Source organism: Schistocerca nitens, chromosome 10, assembly GCF_023898315.1.
Source record: "Schistocerca nitens isolate TAMUIC-IGC-003100 chromosome 10, iqSchNite1.1, whole genome shotgun sequence".
Lineage (NCBI taxonomy): Eukaryota > Metazoa > Arthropoda > Insecta > Orthoptera > Acrididae > Schistocerca > Schistocerca nitens.
In genome coordinates, this window is record NC_064623.1 from 128,459,615 (window position 1) to 128,484,706 (window position 25,092).

At 46.4% G+C, this 25,092-nt stretch overlaps 1 protein-coding gene across 1 annotated transcript in view; it reads right to left on the reverse strand.

Annotated features, from left to right (window-relative positions):
• LOC126210190 (CARD- and ANK-domain containing inflammasome adapter protein-like) overlaps positions 1-25,092 on the reverse strand; it is a 145,198-nt gene that overhangs the window by 26,604 nt on the left and 93,502 nt on the right. The window contains exon 6 of the mRNA XM_049939366.1: positions 5,316-5,894. Within this exon, the coding sequence (XP_049795323.1) occupies positions 5,316-5,894 (579 nt within the window). The remainder of the gene's footprint in view (positions 1-5,315; positions 5,895-25,092) is intronic.

Below are 25,092 nucleotides of genomic sequence, written 5' to 3' on the forward strand. Positions count from 1 at the left end.
TCTTTGTAGCGCCAGAAGTTAATACAGACCGTCATCTCGGCAGAAAAACGGAAGCCATTGGCGTCACTCCAGGAGTAATGACGGTCAAGAGAACGCTGAAGACAGTGCTCCAGGAAACATGTACGCTGCGCGCTGCAATAGATGGTAAAATCGTCCACGAAGGAGCCTGATACATCAGCTGGGACACAATCCATTATTGGATTGATCGCTATGTCGAAGAGAGCGACGCTCAAAACTGAGCCCTGTGGCACCTCATTCTCCTGGCGAAAGGTGTCTGACAGGACAGAACCCACACGTACCCTGAACTGTCGATCCATTAAAAAGGAACGAATAAAAAGAGGGAGGCGACTGCGAAGGCCCCATGTATGCATGGTGCGGAGAATGCCCGCCCTCCAACAGATGTCGTAAGCCTTCTCCAAATCAAAGAACACAGCCGCGGTTGGGCGCTTCCACAAGAAGTTATTCATAATGAAGGTCGACAAGGTAACCAGATGGTCAACAGCAGAGCGGCGCCTACGAAATTCACATTGTACATTGGCAAGTAGGCGTCGAGATTCGAGCAGCCAAACCAAACGAGAGTTAACCATTCGCTCCATGACCTTACAGACACAGCTGGTAAGCGAGATGGGTCGATAACTGGAAGGCAAGTGCTTGTCCTTCCCCAGCTTAGGAATTGGTACAACAATAGACTCGCGCCAGCATGCGGGAACATGTCCCTCAATACAGATGCGATTATAAGTACGAAGAAGGAAACCTTTACCCGCAGGAGAAAGGTTCTTCAGCATCTGAATATGAATAGAATCAGGCCCTGGAGTGGAGGACCGTGACCGGGCAAGTGCATTTTCGAGTTCCCGCATGGTGAATGGGGCATTATAACTTTCACGATTCGAGGAGCGGAAGTTAGGTGGCCTAGCCTCCTCTGCCTGTTTTCGGGGGAGGAAGGCAGGGTGTGTGGAGCTCGAAACCTTAGTGAAAAAGTGGCCGAAGGCATTGGAGACATTCTCAGAGGCCACAAGGACGTCATTCGTGACCATCAAGCCAGAAACTGATGAGTGGACCTTAGTGCCAGATAGCCAGCGCAGGCTACCCCAGACAACAGAAGAAGGAGTAAAACTGTTGAAGGTGCTTGTGAAAGCAGCCCAGCTGGCTTTCTTTAATAATACGACGACACTGCGCACGTAATCGTTTATAATTGATACAATTCGCCACTGTAGGGTGGCATTTAAAGGTGCGTAAAGCACGTCGACGAGCACGTAAAGCGTCTCTACATGCTGCGGTCCACCAGGAGACTGGTACGTGACGTGGAGAAGAAGTAGTGTGAGGGATGGAATATTCAGCAGCAGTGAGAATGACTTCCATGAGGTGTGCGACCTGACTATCACAGCTTGTGAAGGTTTGATCCTGAAAGGTCGCCCTGGAAGAGAAGAGCCTCCAGTCTGCTTTGGAGATGTTCCAACTAGTTGAGCACGGAGAGGGGGTATGATGCAGGAGATGGATAACACACGGGAAGTGGTCACTCGAATATGTATCAGGAAGTGCATACCACTCAAACCGGCGTCTAAATGGGAATAGGTGTGAGATGTGTCTGAAAGAAAAGTAGGGGCGCCAGTATTGAGGCAGACAAGATTGAGGTGGTTGAAAAGGTCTGCTAACAGGGAGCCCCTCGGGCAGGATGCTGGAGGGCCCCAAAGGGGATGGTGGGCATTGAAGTCTCCAGTTAACAAAAATGGTGCAGGTAGCTGAGCAATAATTTGCATCATGTCTGCCCTGGTAACGGCAGACGACGATGGAGTGTAAACGGTACAAATGGAAAATGTAAAAGTGGGGAGAGTAATTCGGACGGCAACTGCCTGCAGGCCGGTGTGCAATGTGATGGGATCGTAGTAAATATCATCCCGGACCAACAACATAACCCCTCCATGAGCCAGAATACCTGCCACAGGGGGTAGGTCAAAACGCACAGAGGTGTAGTGTGCCAAGGCAATTTGATCGCATGGGCGTAACTTTGTTTCCTGGAGGGCTACGACGAGCGGACGGTGCAAGCGGAGCAGCAACTTCTCTCGGTTGGAGTGAATGCTGCGAATATTCCAGTGAATAAGTGCCATTGTGAGAAGAAAACGAGAAAGAAGATGCAAGAAGGGGTCACCTCGAAGGCCGCTGAGGGCCTGGCTTCGAGCGAGCACTGCCGCCGCTATCAGTAGGCGGAGAGTCATCGTCCATTGGTTCAATAGGTTCATCGGCCATCTTGTTAAGATGGCCGGGAGGGGGAGCGTCCTCCGCCGGTGAACGGCCAGATGTTCGGCTACCAGCAGTGCGGCCAGGCGAAACGGATGACGGCCTGGGGCGGCAACCGCTGGGTGGTGCAGGAGAAGAAATGCGCCGTGGAGGAGAAGGAGAACTGTGCTTCCTATGGGCCTTCTTGGAAGGTCGTTTAGTGGAAGTACCGGTCGATGGCTGGGAGTTCGAGGTACGTAGGAAGTCTGCACGGGACGGTTCCTTCTTGAAGGCCCTTGCATCTGACTTCTGGGTCTTCGTCTTGGCAGAAGCTGATGCAGGTGCTTGTGTCTGAGGGGTGATGGGAGGAAGAGGAGACGTCGATTGGGCGATCTTAGCACTGGCCGAACGGACGACCATAGTGCTGAAGGTCAGATCGCATGTTTGCGTCGCCACCCCCCTGGTAGTCCGAGGAGAGGCGAGGACAGTACTGTATTTCCCCGCTGGGAGCAGCGTGGGCTTCCTACTAGCAAATAGCTTGCGAGCAGCCGAGGTGGACACTTTCTCTTTGACCCGAATTTCCTGTATACAGCGTTCTTCCATGTAGATGGGACAGTCGCGGGAGGACGCTGCATGGTCACCCTGACAGTTCACACAACAAGGAGACGAAGGTGGACAGTCACCCTCATGGGCATCCCTGCCACAAGTGACACATTTAGCCGCATTAGAACAAAACTGGCGAGTGTGATTAAAATGCTGACACTGGTAGCAGCGCATAGGTGTCGGGACATAGGGGCGAACAGAAATAACCTCATAGCCAGCTTTGATGCGCGATGGCAGATGAACACTATCAAAGATCAAGAAAAGTGTCCGGGTCAGTACAAGGTCATTGTTGACCTTTTTCATGACCCTATGGACAGCCATCACGCCCTGCTCAGTGAGGAAAGACTGAATCTCCTCGTCAGTCAATCCGTCGAGTGATCTAGTATATACCACACCACGAGACAAATTCAAAGTGCAGTGAGCCTCCACCCGGACAGGGAACGTGTACAGGAGTGTGGCCCGAAGCAGTTTTTGTGACTGAAAGGCGCTCTCAGTTTCTAGTAACAAGGTACCGTTACACAACCTGGTACAAGACTTGACAGATCCGGCTATGGCATCTACGCCCTTCTGGATAACGAAAGGGTTGACAGGAAAAATCCTTTCCGTCCTCAGATCGAGAAACTACGAGGAACTGTGGGGCAGGCGGTAGTACTTTTGTCACTGGTGGCTGGTCAAGTTTCCATTTTTGGGCAGAAGTCGAGAGAGAAGAAGAAGAGAAATCCATTGCGGAGGAATCCCCAATGATTGCCAGCATCTCCGATGGCGCGCTCCTTCCTTGTGGGGACCCTCTCAGAGGGCACTCCCGCCTTAGGTGAATGTTTACACCTCAGGTCACACCTCCCGAGAAACGGACGGAGGGACCAATCGGCATGGTCGGAAGGTGTCAGCTCAGGCAATCACCCCTCCCTGGGCCTGGCCTTTACCAGGGGGTACATGCGTGCCTTAGTTGTCTACCCAGGGTGGGGAATTACGCATTACCCCGTCACCGGCTATGCCTGCGAACGCGTGGGTCGGCCTTCAGGCACGCACAGGGAGGAAGGAAGAAGAGGAAAAAGAAGGGAGAGAGGGAGAGAAAGGACAGACTGTCTCAAACGCCGAGGCGGAGACCAGAGAAGGCAAGGAGAAGAAGGCAAGGAGAAGGAGAAGGAGGCAAGGAGAAGGAGGCAAGGAGAAGTAAGTAAGACAGTGAGATGGAGAAGAACAAAGAAAGGAACCAACCAAAGGACGGAAGAAACCAGAAGAAGTGAAAAACCAAAATGACCGCCAAGGTCGTGGAACCGTCCGTCTCTGGACGCAGGCGCTAACTACCCCCTTGAGGGGGAGTGTAGTGTCGGCAGACTTGCCAACACTACGCACACTAATTGAAAGAGGCGGCCAAGATGCATGCGCTAACTCACGAAGGATGGAGTGAGGTCTGAAACAGGAGACTTAATGAATGCTATAAAGAAAATACGTAACTTCTGGACTACTTAACTTTTAATCCTTCCTTTGTATACATCGTTCTTGATGAGACATCTGGAGATTGTGGCGATACAAGTGAGACTCTTTAGATACAAGCTATCTAAGGCTAATGGCGCCTTGCTAAGTCGTAGCCATTAACTTAGCTGAAGGCTATTCTAACTGTCTCTCGACAAATGAGAGCAAAGGCTTCGTACGTGCAGTCGCTAGCAACGTCGTCGTACAACTGGGGCGAGTTCTCATACGTCTCTCGAGACCTGCCGTGTGGTGGCGCTCGATCTGCGATCACACAGTGGCGACACGTGGCTCCGACATGTACTAATGGACCGCGGCCCATTTAAGCTACCACCTAGCAAGTGTGGTGTCTGGCAGTGACACCACAGGGAGGGACTCCTTTTAGTCGCCTCTTATGACAGGCAGGAATACCTCGGGCCTATTCTAACCCCCGGACCCGCACGGGAAAGGGCTACCTGTGAAAGCAGTCACGCGATCTACAAGTTAAGATACAACCACTGTGCTTCATTCTACACGGGCACGACAACCGACAAGCTGTCGGTCTGCACAAACGGACAATGACAACCCATAGCTGAGAAACAGCTGGAGCACCCAGTTGCTGGGTATGCTGCCTAACATGAAGTTCTTAATTCTAATGAGTGCTTCACATACTGTGCTATCTGGATCCTCCCCACCAACACCAGATTTTCCCACCAGCACCAGATTTTCTGAATTGTGCAGGTGGGAACTCTCTCTGAAATATATCCCATGTTCCCATAATCCTCCTGGCCTCAATCTTTGTTCTCCAGTCCCCTATCCCCTTCCCCTTCATACTCAAGTGCTACAAAGCCTTCTATTAAACTAGAAAAGCACCACAGTCTTTTTACTGCTCTCCTTTTCTGGTACAATTGTCTACCATCTGTATAAATTTGATCCTAGGGGTTAAGGTCAACTTGCATATAACTGCAGTAACATTCTTAACTAACAAAGCAAAGAGGCATATTTGTGTTATTGTACAGAGGTATTTGTTATAAAGTGAGGTTTACCTAAGAATGGCTAACAGCTGATTATTATTACACTTCTTGGCCACATCCAGAGGTGTCTCTCTCAAGCTGTTCTTGGCATCCTTTTCTGCTCTCAGGTCCAACAGTGCCTTTACCACATTTGCGTTGCCCCTCTGTGCCGCCAGGTGTAGTGGTGTGTTCCCATATACATCAGCAGCGTTCACGTCACTGGAGGCTGCCAAAAGCTCCTTAACAGTTTCCAGATTGTCAGCCTGCACGGCACAATGCAGAGGTATTTGGAGCCACCTGTCCCTCGCATCCACTCGCGCACCAGCCTGACGCAGACACTCTCTGCTTTGCTTGTATGAAGAGGTAGCTGCAGCTGCATAGTGCAGCACAGTCCTACCATTCGAATCCCGTGCCTCCACATCTGCTCCAGCTCCCAGCAGCAACTTTATGTCGTCCTTGTCACACATGTAGTCTGCAACAAAATGAAGGGCAGTCCTCCCCCTCCTGTCTCGTGCCCCCACGTATGCCCCTGTGGCTAGGAGGCGATTCAAACTCCTTCTGGATTCAGCCGCCTCAAGCAGCTGTCTGTCCATTTCCTTCTGAGAAGCACTCCTGCAAAACAAAATAAAGATCTGTCACTACTGCAAACACATACCCATTAAAAGCAATGATCAAGAAAACAAGTTACTATCATAATCGTGTAGACATCTGCACCCAGAATTATTCAACATAATGGTTTTGTGGGTGTGAAGGTGTATCATGTTGTGGGATAACTGAACACGACACTACTCTACAGACACAAAACAATAAAGTTATTATAAGTTTTGAAAGTATAGTACGACAGCTGCCCACAGCTGAAAATAAAAAACCTCTTCATTCGTGTATGATTTAAAGAAGTGCCCATACCTACGCACATGTAGCCTACAGACAGAAAAGCTGTGTATGTTAAGAGACTAGTGCCTCATTGGTAAAAACTCAATTTCCATTTATTTAGCAACAAAATACACACGTCATAAAGAGTTTTGCATCACCCCAGTTCTCAGAACTCCTGAAGATAGACATTGACTGTGGATATTGTATCACAGACAAAGTCCCTTTGACTGTTCAGAGATGTCACTAAACCCACTCCAAGATGTGAACAACCACGCATGAGCAGTGCCTATTACAGAGATGGGGTCCAACGGCCGATCAGTTCGAGTCATTTCACCAGGAAAGAGGGACACGGCTCGTGTTATCTGTAGTTCAACTGTGTCTAGATGGTCAATATCACAGTTCAATCATGTCCGCATTATTACTTTGTGCCAGGAAGGGCTCTCAACAACCGAAATGTCCAGGCGTCTCAGAGAGAACCAAAGCTATGTTGTTTGGACATGGAGGAGATACAGAGAGACAGGAACTGTCAATGACATGCCTTGCACAGGCTGCCCAAGGGCTACTACTGCAGTGGATGACCACTACCTACAGATTATGACTCGGAGGAACCCTAACAGCAACATCACCATGTTGAATAATGCTTTTCATGCAGCCACAGGATGTCTTGTTACGACTCAAACTGTGCGCAATAGGCTGCATGATGTGAAACTTCACTCCCGACGTCCATGGTGAGGTCCATCTTTGGGGTCTAGTGTAGCAGGGGATACAACCCGTCGGCTTTGAACAATGACGTCATTCCTTAGTCATATATAGTAATGTCTTCACTTCAAGGCATAGATAATAAAGCAGTTCTGTGTTCTAATAAGCGCTATCATTAAAATAATTGAATGTGAATCTAAAAGCGATTGCTTGATATTAGATACAGATGCTTCAGTAGCTGATAAGTGCTTTTTGGCTTTTAAAAAAAAATCTAACGAGATAGAATAAACTGATCCTACTTTATTAAGCAATCAATAAAAAAACTAAAACATAACAGCAAAAGACAAGTGAAACACAAAGGTTAAATAAACAATCAAAACATATAAAATGAAACAGGTTGCAAATGTAACGTACGTGTATTTCCACCTATTAGTAAGTAGGATCAGTTTATTCTATCTCGTGAGATTTTTTTTTTTTAAAAAGCCAAAAAACACTTATCAGCTACTGAAGCATCTGTATCTTAGGATCAGTTTATTCTATCTCGTGAGATTTTTTTTTTTTTAAAAGCCAAAAAACACTTATCAGCTACTGAAGCATCTGTATCTTCTAATGGGTGCGGGAGTTCCGACTCACACCCACCCACCTCCCCAGGAGTCGGAACTCCCGCACCCATTAGAAGATACAGATGCTTCAGTAGCTGATAAGTGTTTTTTGGCTTAAAAAAAAAATCTCACGAGATAGAATAAACTGATACTACTTTATGTTAGTAATAGCGGAGACGAAATAAACAGCACATCTACAATTTGTATCCCGTGTTCCACTTAGGGTTTACTGAAGCGGAGGATACATCATTCACGTGAAGAACAGGACAGTAATGCTAGTGAAAACGAAGAAATCGCCTTACGACAAACTCGTATTCCGGACTGTACTTAAGCAACACACTTCGAATGAGCTTTTAATTTGTATCGGGTTTCATCTGCGGTTTAGTGAAGCAGGGGATACATAGTTAAAGTGAACAACAGGACAGCAATGCTAGTTGAAACTAAGAAATCGACTACGCTGAACTTGTATCCCGTACTGCACTTAAGCAATACAGTTCGAAAGACTTTCGAGATACAACTGACATACATGTAACGTGATGTATTCTTTGCTAGTAATTTCATTCATTTCTTTCCATTGTATTTTGCGGAGAAATACTAAGATAAAAACACGCGATATCGTTAATGTGAAAATACTACTGGCCCTTACATATGTGAAATAAAGTTTATCTGTCTCGCATTCCTTTGTTTCTCAACATTCTCCTCAGCTCTTTCATCTTTGTAATACATGCTCTGGCGACTTGTGACGTCATTGTTCAAAGCCGACTGGTTGTATCCCCTGCTACACTAGACCACATCTTTGCAACCACGACACCATGCAGTGCAGCAGTACTGATGGGCCCAACAACATGAGGAATGGAACACTCAGGATTGGCATCACGTGCTCTTCACCAATGAGTGTCGCATATGCCTTCAACCAGACAATCATCTGAGACATGTTTGGAGGCGAACTGGTCAGGCTGAATGCCTTAGACACATTGTCCAGCAAGCGCAGCAAGGTGGAGGTTCCCTGCTGTTTTGGGGTGGCATTATGTGGCACTGACATATGCTCCTGGTGGTCACGGAAGGTGCCGTAAACAGCTGTACGAAATGTGAATGCCATGCTCCGATGGATAGTGCAACCATATCAGCAGCATATTGGCAAGATATTCGTCTTCATGGATGACAATTCAGCCCCCCCCCCCCCCCCCATACTGCACATCTTGTGAATGACTTCCTTCAGGATAACGACATCGCTCGACTAGAGTGACCAACATGTTCTCCGGACATGAATCCTATTGAACATGTCTGGGATAGATTGAAAAGGGCTGTTTATGGACGACATGACCCACCAACCACTCTGAGGGATTTACGCTGAATCACCATTGAGGAGTGGGACAATATGGACCAGCAGTGCCTTGATGAACATGTGGATAGTATACCATGACAAATACAGGCATGAATCAATGCAAGAGGACATGCTACTAGGTATTCGAGATACTGGTGTGTACAGCAATCTGGACCACCACCTCTGAAGGTCTCACTGTATGGTGGTACAACATGCAACGTGTGGTTTTCATGAGCAAGAAAAAGCGTGGAAATGATGCTTATGTTGATCTCTATTATAATATTTTCCGCACAGGTTCTGGAACTCTCAGAATTGAGATGACGCTAAACTTATTTTGATATGTCTAATAATCAATAATTTCTGGGCAAATAATAATCCACTTACAAATAAATCTCTACTAATATACAATGAAACTATTATTTTTATATTGAGATTTAAATATCAATGCCAAATTGGCTGTCAAAAGAGCAGTGTATGATGCCTTCAATGACTACCATAGCAGAATATTGTCAAATGATATTTCACAAAACCTAAAGAAATTATGGACATATGTAAATGCTGTTAGTGGCACCAAAGTTAGTGTAAAGTTCTTAGCAAATGATGCAGGAATTGAAACAGAGTAACAAAGCAAAAGCCGAAATGCTTAACTCCACTTTCAAATGTTCCTTTACAAAAGAAAAGCCAGGAGAATTACCGGAATTTAATCCTCGTACCACTAAAAAGATGAATGAATAAGTGTTTGTGTCAGTGGTGTTGAGAAACAGCTGAAACTGTTAAAACTGAACAAAGCTCCAGGGCCCAATGAAATCCCAACAAGATTTTTTACTGAATTTGTGGCTGAGTTAGCCACTCTTCATCGTATTATTTCTCAAACGAACCATGCCCAGTTCTTGACAAAAAGCACAGGACATATCCGTCTATAAGAAGGGAAGTACAAGTGATCCACAGAACTACCAAACAATATCCTTGACATTGATTTGTTGTAGAATCTTAACAACATATTCTGAGCTCAAACATAAATTCTCACATAACATACTGAAAGTTATGGATCAAGGCAGCCACATTGGTGAAGTATTTCTTTATTTCCAAAAAGCATTTCACTCAGTACCACACCTACACTTATTCTCAAAAGCATGAGTATATTGGGCATCGAGTGAAACTGGTGACTGGATTGAGAACTTTTGGATAGGGAGGATGCAGCATGTCATTTTGGATTGGGAGTCGTTGTCAGATGTTGAAGTAACTTCGGGTGTGTCCCAGGAAAGTATGTTGGGACCATTGCTGTTCATATCTTATATTAATGACCTTACAGACAATTTTAATAGTAAACTCAAGATATTTTGCAAATGATGCAGTTAAATAATGAAGTACTGTCTGAAAGAAGCTGCAGAAATATTTAGTCAGATCTTGATAAGATTTCAAAGTGGTGCAAAGATTGCCAACTTGTTTAAAGGTTCAGAATTGTATAACTATGTACTTCACAAAAGGGAAAAAAACTTAGTATCCTATGACTATAATATCGATGAGTCACTGTTGGAATTGGCCAATTCATACAATACCTTGATGTAATACTTTGTAGGTGGTGGTGGTCGTTGGGATGTTTAAGGGGGACTAAACAGCTAAGGTCATCAGTCCCCCACTTTGTAGGGATATGAAATGGAATGATCACATAGCTTCAGTTGTAGGTAAAGCAGGTGATAGACTTCAATTTATTGGTAGAATAGTGGGAAGTGTAATCAGTCTACAAATAAGATCGCTTAAAAATCACTCATGTGACCCATCGTAAAATATTGTTCACATGTGTGGAACCTGTAACAAATAGGACTAACAAGGGATATTGAACATATGCAGAGAAGGGCAGCATGAATGGTCACTGGTTTGTCTGACCCATGGGAAACTGTCTCGGAGATACTGAAGGAACTGAGATGGACAACTCTTGAAAATAGACATAAACTACCCTGAGAAAGTCAATTAACAAAGTTTCATGAGCCACTCACAACTAGAGTGGGAAAAAATAACTGTCTATGTGCCTCCAAATAAGCCATAATTTCTCGTATCTTATCATTGTAGTCCTTACATGAAATGTATGTTGGTGGCAATAGGATCGTTTTGCAGTGACATTCAGGTGCTGGTTCTCTAAATTTTCCCAGTAGTATTTCTTGAAAAGAATGTCACCTTCCCTCTAGGAGTTCCCAAAGTACCTCTGTAGTACTTGCATGTTGCCTGAACCTACCAATAACACAGCTGGCAACTGGCTCTGAATTGCTTCGATGTCTTTCTTTAATATGACCTGCTGCAGATCCTGAACACACGATCAGTGCTCAAGATTAGGCCACACCAGTGTCCCATACGTGGTCTCCTTTCCAGATGAGCCACACTTTCCCAAAATTATTTCATTAAACCAAAGCTGACTATTTGCCTTCCCTACCATAATCCACAATAAATGAATGCCCCATATTGGAAATGATCTACACCAGGTCTCAGAACAATAATAAAACAGCAGTCAGTAGTAAGCACATGCTGCAGTTTTGTACCGAAGCTATTTGTCGTGACCTGAGTCCAAAATCAAATACAGCCTGAGGAAAATACAAATTTTCTCCCAATCTGCACTCACTTGGCTGCCTCCCAGTGTTACCTATAAAACATCTTAATACTGCATGTCTATGTAATAACCCGCCTGTTATTACACCGTTGCTAACACCACTGTGGTATCCTCATTTGGAGTAGCATGCTATTTGGCTGCTCCAGGCCACTACCAGAGGCCGCTGACTGTGGACAGCAGCTCATTTACCTGCAGCTGAGAGCCAGTGGCCCATAAAGGAAAAAAATGCTCTAAATATATAGTATTGATGCATCATCCCTGGCCAGCAGTCTGTATTAGTCAGTCAGTCAGTCAGTCTGTCTGTGCTTCTCAACCATTACATACTTGTAACTGTTTTGTATTTGTTATTCATAATGCATCAACATGTCTTCACTAGTCATTTGATTAAACACAATTGTAATCTGTATCCATTCTGTGCGTTGTCAGTTTCTGATGTGTAATTGTTATGCTATCACTCTGTAACCAATAAATTGTATTTTTGAGTGACAGCATTCTCATTGCATACCCACATCACAACAGTTCCAGATCCAATGGACAAACATCAGTGTAGATACTAATGTAATCATTGTATGGTCGTCCGAAGACATGTGAATATCTCAAAAAGTGAATGTGCCAATTGAAAGTGCAAGGCAACATTCATAAGCAAATTACTAGATCAGAAATCTACCAACAATAACTTACAACTACAACTAAGGTGCCTCAGCCTAATAACTTGGGCCTCTGCACTCTGGCACACCAGCACCCACAACAAAATAAGTGCAGTTTGGAGAGCAGTGCTGCTGCACAAATATATGTTGAACTGATGAATAAATGTTCCATTTGCTAAGAAGTTCTTTACTTTAGTCCACACCGATTGGGACTTTTTCTATTGAAGTCATTTTCTAATGGAATCTAAAACTGGCATTGTAAATGCAATCAAATATTGTGCATAATGATATAATGAATATTTATGTAAATATAGTTTTGAAGAAGAAAAACTAAGTTTACACATGAACAATATAAGTACAGAGAAAGAAAAACATTGTTTATATAATGTTGTGGTGAGACGATGTTCTGAAATATGATACTTCAGTACCTATTTTGTTCAGAAGCATAATGCAATATTTCTTCAGACATGCGTGCATATCCAGAGGAATAGGTACTGTGGTGAAAACAGCCATTACAAAATACATGAAACGTATTCACAGTTGTGAATACGGACATCCATCAGTTGTATAATGGAATGACGACAATGAAAATTTGTGCCGGACCGGGACTCGAACCCAGATTCCCATTTATTGCGAGTGATTGCCTTACCGTTAGGCTATCTGAGCACACTCCACAGCCAGATGGTTGATGACAAGTGGAAGTCTGGGTCTGGCTGGGGAGCTTGCTCAGATAGCCTAATGGTAAGGTGACCACTAGCAACAAGCAGGAAATTCGGTTTTGAATCGCACTCGAGCACAAATTTTCATTGTTATCATTCCATCATACAGCTGATGGTTTGCTGTCAAATCTTAGAACATATTGTGAGCTCATCTGAGCTCAAATATAATAAGAAATCTTGGACAGAATGACCTCCACATTGCCAACCAGCACGGATTCTGAAAACATCGATCACGTGAAAACCAACTTGCACTTATCTCACATGACATACTGGAAGCTTTGGATCCATCCAATCAGGTAGATGCAGTAAACCTTGCATTCTGAAAAGCATTTGTCTCAGTACCACACCTATGCTTACTGTCAAAAGTATGATCACATGGGGTATCAAGTCATATTTGTGACTGGATTGAGGGCTAGGGAGGAAGCAGCATGTTATCTTGGGTGGAGAGTCACCGTCAGATGTAGAAGTAACTTCAGGTGTACCCCAGGGAAGTGAGTTGGGACCCTTGCCGTTCATGTTGTATATTAATGACCTTGGAGACAATCTTAATAACACCACCAGACTTTTTGCAGATGACGCAGTTATCTATGATTAACTACTTTCCGAAAGAAGCTGCATAAATATTCAGGAAGATCTCGATAACATTTCGAAGTGGTGCAAAGACTGGCAACTTGCTTTACATGTTCAGAAACATAAAACTCTGCATTTCATAAAATGAAAAAAAAACATAATATCCTATAACTATAATATCAATAAGACACTGTTCAAATCCACGAACTCATACAAATATCTGGGTGTAGCACTTCGTAGGGATATGAAGTGGAATGATCACATAGGCTCATAAAGCAGGTGATAGACTTCAGTTTATTGATAGAACACTGGGGAAGTGCAACCAGTCTACAGGGGAGATTGCTTACAAATCACTCATGCGATCAATCCTAGAATATTGCACAAATGTGTCGGACTCATACCAAATAGGACTAACAGGGGATATTGAATGTATACAGAGGAGAGTAGCATGAATGGTGACAGGTTTGTCTGACCTATGGGGAAATGTCACAGAGATACTGAAGAAACTGAACTGCAAGACTCTTGAAGATGGATGTAAATTATCCCAAGAAAATCTATTAACAAAGTTTCAAGAACCGTCATTAAATGATGATTCTAGGAATATACTACAACCACATATGTATCACTCACACGGGGACCGTGTGGATCTCTGCACGCACTGAGGCACTGAAATTGTTATTCTTCCCATGCTCCACATGTGAATGGAACACGAAGCAACCCTAATAACTGGTACAATGAGATGTACCTTTTGTCATGCATCTCACGGTGGTTTTCAGAGTATTGACATAGATGTAGAAGGCTCCAACTGTGCTGTCGTTGTTGTTTTCAGTCTGAATACTCATTTGATGCAGCTCTCTGTGTGCTACTCTATCCTGAGCAGGACTCTTCATCTTAGAATAACTACTGCAACCTACATCGATTTGAACGATGTTACTGTATTTATCCCTTGTTCTCTCTCTACAATGTCTATCCCCTGTGCATACCTTCAGTACCTTAATGAACAATTCTTTCATTCCTCAGAATGTGTCCTATCAACAAATCCCTTCTTTTAGTCAAGTTGTACCACAGATTTATTTTCTTTCCAATTCGATTTGGTGCCTTCTCATTAATCACATGATCTACCCATCCAATCTACAGCACAAGATTTCAAAAGTTTCTACTCTCTTCACGTCAGAACTGCTTATTGTTCACATTTCACTTCCATATAAGGCTACACTGCATTCAACAAAAAAACATTTGAACATTTAAATTTATATACATGTTAACAAATTTCTCTCTTTCACAAATGCTTTCCTTGCTACAGCCAATGGCATTTTATATCCTCACTACTTTGGCCAGCATCAGTAATTTTGCTGCCCAACTAGTGAAACTCACATTGCTTTTAGTGTATCATTTTCTAATCTGTTTCACTTAGGATAGCTTGATTTAATTTGGCTACATTCCATTGCCCTTACCTTGCTTTTGTTAATGTTCATCTTATATACTCCTTTAAAGACACTGTCCATTCCATTCAACTGCTCTTCCAAATTCTTTGCTGCCTCTCACAGAATTGCAATGTTATTGCCAAAGCTCAAAATTTTTATTTCTTCTTCCTGAACATTAATTCCTTACCCCAATTTTTCTTTGGCTTCCTTTAGTGCTTACTCAGTCTACAGACTGAATCAGCAACCCTGTCTCATTCCCTTCTCAACCACACTTCCCCTTCACGCCCTGCGACTCTTATAGCTGCAAGAATTTCAAAGTGTGTGTTCCAGTCAACATTGTCAAAATATTTTTCTAACCCTACAAATACTGTAAATTTAGGTTTGCCTTATCTTAACCTACCTTCCAAAGTAAGTCATACAGTCGTTATTGACTCACGTATTCCTACATTTAGGAGATGAGATACTGGCAGAAGTAAAGCTGTGAGTACCGGGCGTGAGTCGTGCTTCGGTAGCTCAGATGGTAGAGCACTTGCCCGCGAAAGGCAAAGGTCCCGAGTTCGAGTCTCGGTCGGGCACACAGTTTTAATCTGCCAGGAAGTTTCATTAAACTGATAGTTTATTCTGCCTGAAGTCTGAGGATATTTCACCCATCTCATATATCTTGCACACCAAGTGGAGTAGTTTTGTCATGGCTGGCTCTCCCAAGGACGTCAGTAATACTGAAGGAATATCATCTACTCCAGGGGCCTAAACTTACAAGTGTCAGAGCTCAGTCAAATTGTCACAGTATCGTATCTGCCATCAGATCTTCACCTACTTCCTCCACTTTTTCTATAATATTGTCCTCAAATTTGCTTCCCCGTATGCAGATCCTCTATATACTCCTTCCACCTTTCAGCTTTCCCTTCTTGCTTAGTACTGTTTTGCCATCTGAGCTTTGATATTCTTACAGATGCTTCTTCCTATAGATAGTTTTTATCTTCCTCCTAGATACACATTCTTTACAGCCTTGCATTTTTCCTCTAGGCAATCCTGCTTATCTATTATGCGCTTTCTGCCAATTTTTTTGTTTTAGACACTTGTATTCCATTTGCCTGCTTCATTTGCTGCATTTTTATATTTTCTCCTTTTGTTAGTTATATTCAACATATTTTGCGTTATCTGCGGACTCTTACTAGTCCCTGTCTTTTTACCTATTTGGGCCTTGTCTTTTTACTTACTTGATCATCTGTTGCTTTCATTATTTCATCTCTCAAAGCTACCCATTTGTCTTCTATTGTATCCCCTTCCTCTGTTTCAGTCAAACATTGCCTAATACTTCCTCTCAAACTATCAATAACCTCTGATTCTTTCAATTTATCTATCTCCCATCCTTTTAATTTCCTATCCAATTTAAGTTATAATCTACATTCATAGCCAACAAATGGTGGTCAGAACACTCATGTGCCCCTGGAATCACCTTACAGTTTAAAATTAGGATCTGAGATCTCCAGGTCTCTGTTACGTATAGAACATTGTTATGCGATCCCCCCACCCCCCACCCCACCCACCCATGAATCACGCAATTGGTGGGGTGGCTTGTGTGCCTCAATGATACAGACAGCTGTACTGTACGTGCAATCACAATGGAGGGGTACCTGTTGAGAGGCCAGACAAACGTGTGGTTCCTGAAGAGGGACAGGAGCCTTCTCAGTAGTTGCAGGGGCATCAGTCTGGATGATTGACTGATCTGAACTTGTAACATCAACCAAAACGGCCTCGCTGTGCTGGTACGGTGAACAGCTGAAGGCAAGGTGAAACTACAGCTGCAATTTTTCCAGATGGCATGCTGCTCTATTATATTGTTAAAGATGATGGCATCATCTTAGATAAACGATTTCAGAGGTAAAACAGGGCAGGGATTACTCAGGAGGATGTCGTCATTAAGGACAAATAAAACTGGCATTCAACTGATCAGAGCATGGAATGTTAGATCCCTTAATCAGGCAGATAGGTTAGAAAATTTAAAAATGGAAATGAATAGGTCGAAGTTTGATATAGTGAGAATTAGTGAAATTTGGTATCAGGAGGAAAAGGACTTCTGGGTAGGTGAGTACTGGGTTATAAATACAAAGTCAAATAAGGATAATGCAGGAGCACATTTAATAATGAATAATAAATAAGAATGGCAGTAAGATACTATGAACAGCATAATAATCACATTATTGTAGCCAAGGTAGACATGAAGTCCATACTTACCACAACAGTACAACTTTATATGCCAACTAGCTCTGCACATGATGAAGAGGCTGAATAAATGTATGATCAGATAAAAGAAATTATTCAGATAGTTATGGGAGACGAAAATTTGACTGTGATGGGTGTCTGGAATTTGACAGTAGGAAAAGGAAGAGAAGGAAAAGTAGTAAGTAAATATGGACTGGTGGAAAGGGAAGAGGAAGCCACCTGGTAGAATTTTGCATAGAGCGTAATTTAATCATCAACGCTTGGTTTAAGAATCATGATAGAAGGTTGTACGTGGGGAAGAGACCTGGAGACATCAAAAGATTGCAGATTGATTATATAATGGTAAGATAGATATTTTTGGAACCAGATTTTAAATTGTAAGACATTTACGTGGGCAAATGTGAGCTCTAAACCACAATTTATTTGTTATGAACTGCAGATTAAAACTGGAGAAACTGCATCAGAATATCAAATATGTACAAGGACAGCCAGCAGTGACAGAATGCTTCCATTTGGTGTACAAGATGTGTAAGACAGGCAGAACCCTGACTTCAAGAAGAATGTAATAATTCCAATTCCAAAAACAGCAGTTTCTAACAGGTGTGGAAACTAATGAATTATCAATTTAGTAAGTCATTGTTGAAATTAGTAACATAAATTCTTTACAAAAGAATGTAAAAACTGGTGGAAACTGACCTTGGGGAAGATCAGTTTGCATTCTGGGAAAAAGTAGGAGCATGCGAAACAATATTGACCCTATGACTTATATTAGAAGGTATGTTAACGAATGGCAAAACTATATTTATAGCATTTGTAGACTTAGCAAAAGCTTTTGACAATGGTGACTAGAGTACTCTCTTTGAAATTCTGAATATAGGAGGGTTAAAATACTTTGAGTGAAAGGGTATTTACAACTTGTAAAGAAACCAGATGGCAGCTATAAGAATCGAAGGGTGTGAAAAGGAAGCAGGTGAGAAGGGAGTGAGACAGGTTTGCAGCCTATCCCAAAGTTTTTTAATCTGTAGAGCAAATAAAAATTTGGAGTAGGAATTAAGGTTCAGGGAGAAGAAATAAAAACTTTTGAGGTTTTCGGATGACATTGTAACTCTGTCAGAGACAACAAAGGTCTGGAAGAGCAGCTGAATGGAATGGACAGTGGCTTGAAAGGAGAATATACGATGAACATCAACAAAGACAAACAAGAATAATGGAATGTAGTCAAATCAAATCAGGTGGTGCTGAGGGAATTAGATTAGGAAACAAGACACTGAATGTAGTAAACGAGTTTTGCTATTTGGGCAGCAAAATAACTTAAGATGGCCCAAGTAGAGAGGATATAAAATGTAGACTAACAATGGCAAGAAACAAGTTTCTAAAGAGGAGAAATTTGTTACCATCAAATATAGGTTTAAATGTTACGAAGTCTTTTATGGAGTGTAGCCATGTATAGGGGCGAAACACGGATGATAAACAGTTTAGACAAGAAGAGAATAGAAGATTCTGAAATGCGCTGCTACAGAAAAATACTGAAAGGGTAGATCATGCAATTAATGAGGAGATACTGAACAGAATTGGGAGAAAAGAAATATGTGGCACAACTTGACTAAAAGAAGGTACTTGTAGATAGGACGCATTCTGGGACATCAAGGAATCACCAATTTAGTACTGGAGGGAAGTGTGGTGGTGGTGGTTGTTGGGATGTTTAAGGGGGACTAAACAGCGAAGGTCATCAGTCCCCCAATCCAAAAACAGGCGAGACATAAATTCACGAAGCAGGTAAAACCCCAAGGGGAAGGAGACTCCCCCCCAGGCACTAAAAGAACACAAATGCGGCAACGAACACTACAGACACAAAGAGGACAGATGAACACCAAACAGAAAGAAACAGAAGAAAAGAAGATGGCCGGAGACTGGTCGACTGACCACGAGAACAAAAAAAGGGAAAGAGTCAACCATCTGACGACACACCAAAACAGCAACAAATATTGAGAGACGTGAGGACAAAAGACACAGAAAGGGAAAGGTGCAGGACCTCCCTAAATGGAACCATAAAAAGGACTACCACGGATAAAATTTAAAACGTCATCAGCCATGGAGGCATCGTCACATAAAACCAAAGGCAAAGTGCCCGGGAGATTAAAAGACTGCCGGAGGGTGCGCAGTCGGGGACACTCCAACAGAATGTGGGCTACCGTCAGCCGGGACCCACACCGACACAGGGGGGGATCCTCCTGATGCAAAAGATGGCCATGCGTCAGGTAGGTATGGCCGATGCGGAGCCGACACAGGATTACAGAGTCCTTGCGAGAAGCCCGCAGGGAGGAGCGCCACACATCGGTCGTCTCCTTAACAGCCCGCAGTTTATTCGGGGCTGTCATGCCACGCCACTCAACAGACCACATCCCAAGCACTTTACGGCGCAACACCAGCTGCTGATCGTGAGCCGTGAGGCCGATCTCCAAAGCTGGGGCCTCGATCGCCCCTTTGGCCAGCCTGTCAACACGTTCGTTCCCCGGGATGCCAACGTGACCTGGCGTCCAAACAAAGACCACCGAACGACCAGAACGGGTAATGGCGGAAACAGACTCCTGAATAGAGGACACCAGAGGAGAAGAGGCATAGCAGCGGTCGATGGCCTGAAGGCTGCTCAGGGAGTCACTGCAGACGACGATGGATGTACCTGAGCAGAAACGCATATGCTCAAGAGCGCGCAATATGGCCACCAGCTCTGCAGTAAAAATACTGCAGCCAGCCGGCAAGGAGCGCTGCTCAACATGGGCAGCGTGAGCAAAAGCATAGGCAGTGCGACCACCAACCAGGGAACCATCAGTGTAGACAGTCTCACAGCCCGAAAATGAGGCGAGGAGCGCAAGAAAATGGCGACGGAGGGCCACAGGCGGAACCGAGTCCTTGGGTCCCTGTGCCAAGTCCAGACGGACGGACGGCCGGGGCAAACACCAGGGAGGCGTAGGTGCACGGACCTGGAAGGGAGGCAGAAGAGGGAATGACCCCAGTTCCGACAGGAGGGACTGGATGCAGACAGCTATGGAAAGCCCAGACCTAGGTCGCCGTTCGGGCAGATGGAGGACCATGGCAGGGAAAAGCAGGCGACGACTGGGATGGCCCGGCGAGCAATGCATGTGGACAGCATAGTCGACGAGCAGTCAATGGCGGCGAATCCGCAGCGGGGGAACCCCGGCCTCCACCAGTAGACTATCCACGGGGCTGGTACGAAAAGCGCCAGTTGCAAGCCGAACCCCACAGTGGTGTATGGGGTCTAACAACTTCAACACTGAGGGTGATGCAGACCCATAGGCCAGGCTCCCATAATCAAGCCTGGACTGCACAAGGGCTCTGTATAATCGCAACAGCGTGCAGCGATCCGCAGCCCAAGATGTGTGGCTGAGGCAGCGGAGGGCGTTGAGGTGCCGCCAGCATTTTTGCTTCAGCTGAGTAATATGAGGAACCCATGTGAGCCGGGCATCAAACACGAGCAGGTGGCCGTCGAGGTAAAGTTCAGGATGAGGGTGGACCGTCCGACGCCTGCAGAAGTGCATAACTCGAGTCTTGGCTGCAGAAAACTGAAAACCATGAGTCAGAGCCCACGATGCCGCCTTGCGAACGGCTACTTGCAACCTGCGTTCGGCGACTCCCGTAGTCGTGGAGCTAAATGAGATGCAGAAGTCGTCGGCATACAAAGAAGGAGACAACGACGACCCCACGGCTGCAGCCAGACCATTAATGGCCACTAGAAATAAGGAGACGCTCAACACCGAGCCCTGCGGGACCCCATTTTCCTGTATATAAGATGAACTAGAGGCGGCACCCACTTGCACCCGGAAAGAGCGGCGCAATAAAAAGGTTTGAAGAAAAGCCGGGAGCTGACCACGAAGACCCCACTCATGCAACGTAGCAAGGATTTGATGCCTCCATGTGGTGTCATACGCCTTCCGCAGATCAAAAAAAGACAGCAACGAGATGCTGACGTCGGGCAAAGGCCGTACGGATAGCAGATTCCAGCCGCACCAAATTGTCCGCTGCAGACCGGCCCCGACGGAAGCCACCCTGGGGTGGAGCGAGGAGACCGCGCGACTCAAGGACCCAACACAAACGCCACCCCACCATACGTTCGAGCAATTTGCACAAAACACTGGTGAGGGTAATGGGACGATAGCTGTCCACCGCCAGTGGGTCCACACCGGGTTTCAAGATGGGGACAATAAGACCCTCTCGCCATTGTGACGGGAACACGCCCTCGCTCCAAATGCGGTTAAAGATGGTGAGGATGTGTCTCTGGCAGTCCCTGGAGAGATGCTTCAGCATCTGTGCATGGATGCAGTCTGGTCCTGGTGCTGTATCAGGGCAATCGGCGAGGGCAGCGAGGAATTCCCTCTCGCTGAAAGGAGCATTGTATTTTTCAGAACGACGCGTGTGGAATGATAATGGCGTCTGCTCGGCCCGCTCCTTGAGAGAGCGAAAGGCGGGGGGATAAGTTGCAGTCGCAGAGCTCTTAGCAAAGTGCGCAGCAAGGTGTTCAGCAATGGCGGCAGCGTCCGTGCAGACAGCGCCGTCCAGGGAGATCCCAGGGACACCCATAGGGGTCTGGTATCCGTAAATCCACCGGATCCGGGACCACACGAGCGAGGGGGAGACACGGGAGCCCAAGGAGGAGACATACCTCTCCCAGCACTCCTGCTTACGCCGTGCAATAAGACGACGGGCCAAGGCACGGAGCCTCTTAAAGGCGATGAGGGTCTCGAGAGACGGGTGCCACCTATGATGCTGGAGAGCCCACCGACGGTCGCGAATAGCCTCAGCAACCTCCGGCGACCACCTGGGTACAGCTTTCCTCTGAGGGAGTCCAGAAGAGCGGGGGATGGCAGCCTCGGCCGCCGAAATGATGGACGTGGTTAAGACACGGACCACCTCGTCAATGTCACCCTGTGGGGGAGACTCAATGGTTGCAGCGGAAGTAAAAGCCGGCCAGTCAGCCCTGTGGAGAGCCCAGCGGGGCAGGCGCCCAGAAGAATGACACTGGGGCAGTGACAAATAGATGGGAAAATGGTCACTACCACACAGGTCAGGATGCACTCTCCAGTGGAGGGATGGGACAAGTCCAGGGCTGCAAAGAGAGAGATCGATGGCCGAGAACGAGCCATGGGCCACACTGAAATGCGTGGGAGCACCGGTGTTCAAGAGGCTAAGATCGATGGCCGAGAACGAGCCATGGGCCACACTGAAATGCGTGGGAGCACCGGTGTTCAAGAGGCTAAGGTCGAGCTGAGCCAACAAATGCTCCACGGCACGACCGCGGTCATCGGAGACAGTCCCACCCCATAGAGGGTTGTGGGCATTGAAATCGCCCAGCAACAAGAAAGGTGGCGGCAGTTGGGCTATCAGAGCAGCCAGGACATGCTGCGCGACAGCACCATCCGGTGGAAGGTAAATACTGCAGACGGTAACAGCCTGTGGCATCCACACCTGAACAGCGACAGCCTCTAAAGCTGTTTGTAGAGGTACATACTCGCTGTGAAGAGAGTTAAGGACATATATGCAGACGCCACCAGACACCCTTTCATAAGCTGCCCGGTTCTTATAAGAACCCCGATAGCCATGGAGGGCGGGGGTTCGCATTGCTGGAAACCAAGTTTCCTGCAGAGCAATGCAAAGGAAAGGGTGAAGGCTGATAAGTTGGCGGAGCTCAGCTAGATGGCGGAAGAAACCGCTGCAGTTCCACTGGAGGATGGTATTGGCCATGGATGGGAAAGGCGTGAAGGGACTGGGGAGGCAGATTACGCCTCTGGGGCCCCTGCTGCTACTGAGTCACCACCTGTACATCAGCCATCCATTGCGTCCGAGGGACTGGCGAGATCCAGGTCCTCAGCGGACGCCAGATCCAGGTCCTCAGCGGACGCCAGAATCTCCACCTCATCCTCAGATGCAGAGCTTGTAGGAAGCGGTGGGATGGGTGCCACCGCAATGTCGGTAGCCTTGGGGACTTTCTTCTTCTTCTGCTTCTCGCGCTGTGCCTTCGGTGGTTCAGGCTGGGAGGGTGTAACTGGGTCAGTCTCAGGGACAGACGACGACCGTGTGTCACGACGACCAGGGACTGGCGATTGTTTGAGCCACTTGCGGCTGTCGGCTTTGGTACCGGTCGGAGCTTGCGAAGGGAGGTCCCCAAGAGACCCCTTCCTGGCGAGAGGAGCCGAAGAAGTCTTACGCTTCTCCGGCTGGGAAGGGGGAACTGATGTCCCCGATGGTTGGGGGGGCGTTGCTCCTGAGGTAGATGGACCAGGAGCAACAGGGAGTTTAGTGCCCCCCACCATCAAGGGGGCAGGTGTGGGCCTTCGACTCTGAGAGCTGACTGGAGTTGATGGAACTGGAGCAGGAGTGACAGTTGGGGCATAAGAAGATGTCATACGCACTGGATGAAGCCGATCATATTTCCGCTTCGCCTCAGCGTACGTCAGGCAGTCGAGGGTCTTGATTTCCATGATTTTCCGCTCCTTCTGCAGAATCGGACAGTCCGGCGAGCAAAGTGGATGAAGCTCACCACAGTTCACAGAGATGGGAGGCGGGGCACAGGGATGATCAGGATGGGATGGTCGACCGCAATCGCGACAGACGAGGTCGGAAGCACAGCGAGAAGACATATGGCCGAACTTCCAACACTTGAAGCACCGCATCGGGGGAGGGATATATGGCTTGACATCACAACGGTATACCATCACCTTGACCTTCTCAGGTAACGTGTCACCCTCGAAGGCCAAGATGAAGGCACCGGTGGCAACTTGACGATCCCTCGGACCCCGGTGGACGTGCCGGACGAAATGGACACCTGGTCGCTCCAAGTTGGCGCGCAGCTCGTCATCGGACTGTAAAAGGAGATCCCTGTGGAAGATAATGCCCTGGACCATATTCAGACTTTTATGGGGCGTGATAGTTACGGAGACATCCCCCAGCTTATTACAAGCGAGCAAGGCCCGTGACTGGGCGGAGGATGCCGTTTTTATCAACACCGATCCGGACCGCATCTTGGACAAGCCCTCCACCTCCCCAAACTTGTCCTCTAAATGCTCTACAAAGAACTGAGGCTTCACGGATAGAAACGAGTCACCATCAGCTCTAGTACAGACAAGATACCTGGGCGAATACGTCTCACTTTCATTCAATGCCTTTCGTTCCTCCCATGGTGTGGCCAGGGATGGGAACGATTTGGGGTAATAAACGTTACCCTAAAAATGAGCCCTCGAACGCTTAGAGACTGCTGGCGGCTGGCCGCCAGCGAGAGATGATGTACCACGCTTCATTGCGGGTCATCTGCCCTGATGCCACCTACCCCGACCAAGGGCCCTCCCCACGGGCGCCACCCAGCCGCAGCAATAGCCACCTGGCAGGACGGCCATTGCCGGGAGTCCTGATGCCCCAAGGAGATGGGCATCTACTCCTTGGCATACGTGGGGAGTTAACGGCGCAGGCATCAGTAGAGCAATCCCTGTGTTTTCAGGGGGCTACAACCAACAGGGTACATGGCGGCCCCACCACAACGGACTGGCTACCGTGCTGGATCTTAGGTGCAAAAATGTCCAAGGTCGTCGTCGCAGTTAAAAGCAATACCGCAGAGTGCAGGGTGGTAATCGCACCCAGGGACGTATCCTCACCCAAGAGATGGAAAACGAGCGGGACACCATTGCAACGACAAAAAGCCGGCTAAAGGTCTCAATGCACGACGGATACAGTGCACCATGTAAGGCGCCCTTCCCCAATTGGCTCGCTCTTCGGAATAATTTAGAAAGATGGAGGTCAAACCCGAGAGGTGACCATCACATAAGGCCGAAACATTTGAGACTCCTTTTAGTCACCTCTTACGACAGGCAGGAATACCGCGGGCCTATTCTTACCCCCGAACCCGCAGGGGGGGAGGGAAGTGTGGAGGGAGGTGGGGAGAGGGTAAAAATCATAGAGGAAGACCAAGAGATGAATACAGTAAGCATATTCAGAAGGTTGCAGTAACTGTTCAGAGAGGAAGAGGCTCCTCGAACAAGATGGAGTCCACGAAGACCTGCTTCAAACCAGTGTTTGGACTGAAGACGGCAACAACAACAACAACATGATTTTTAAACC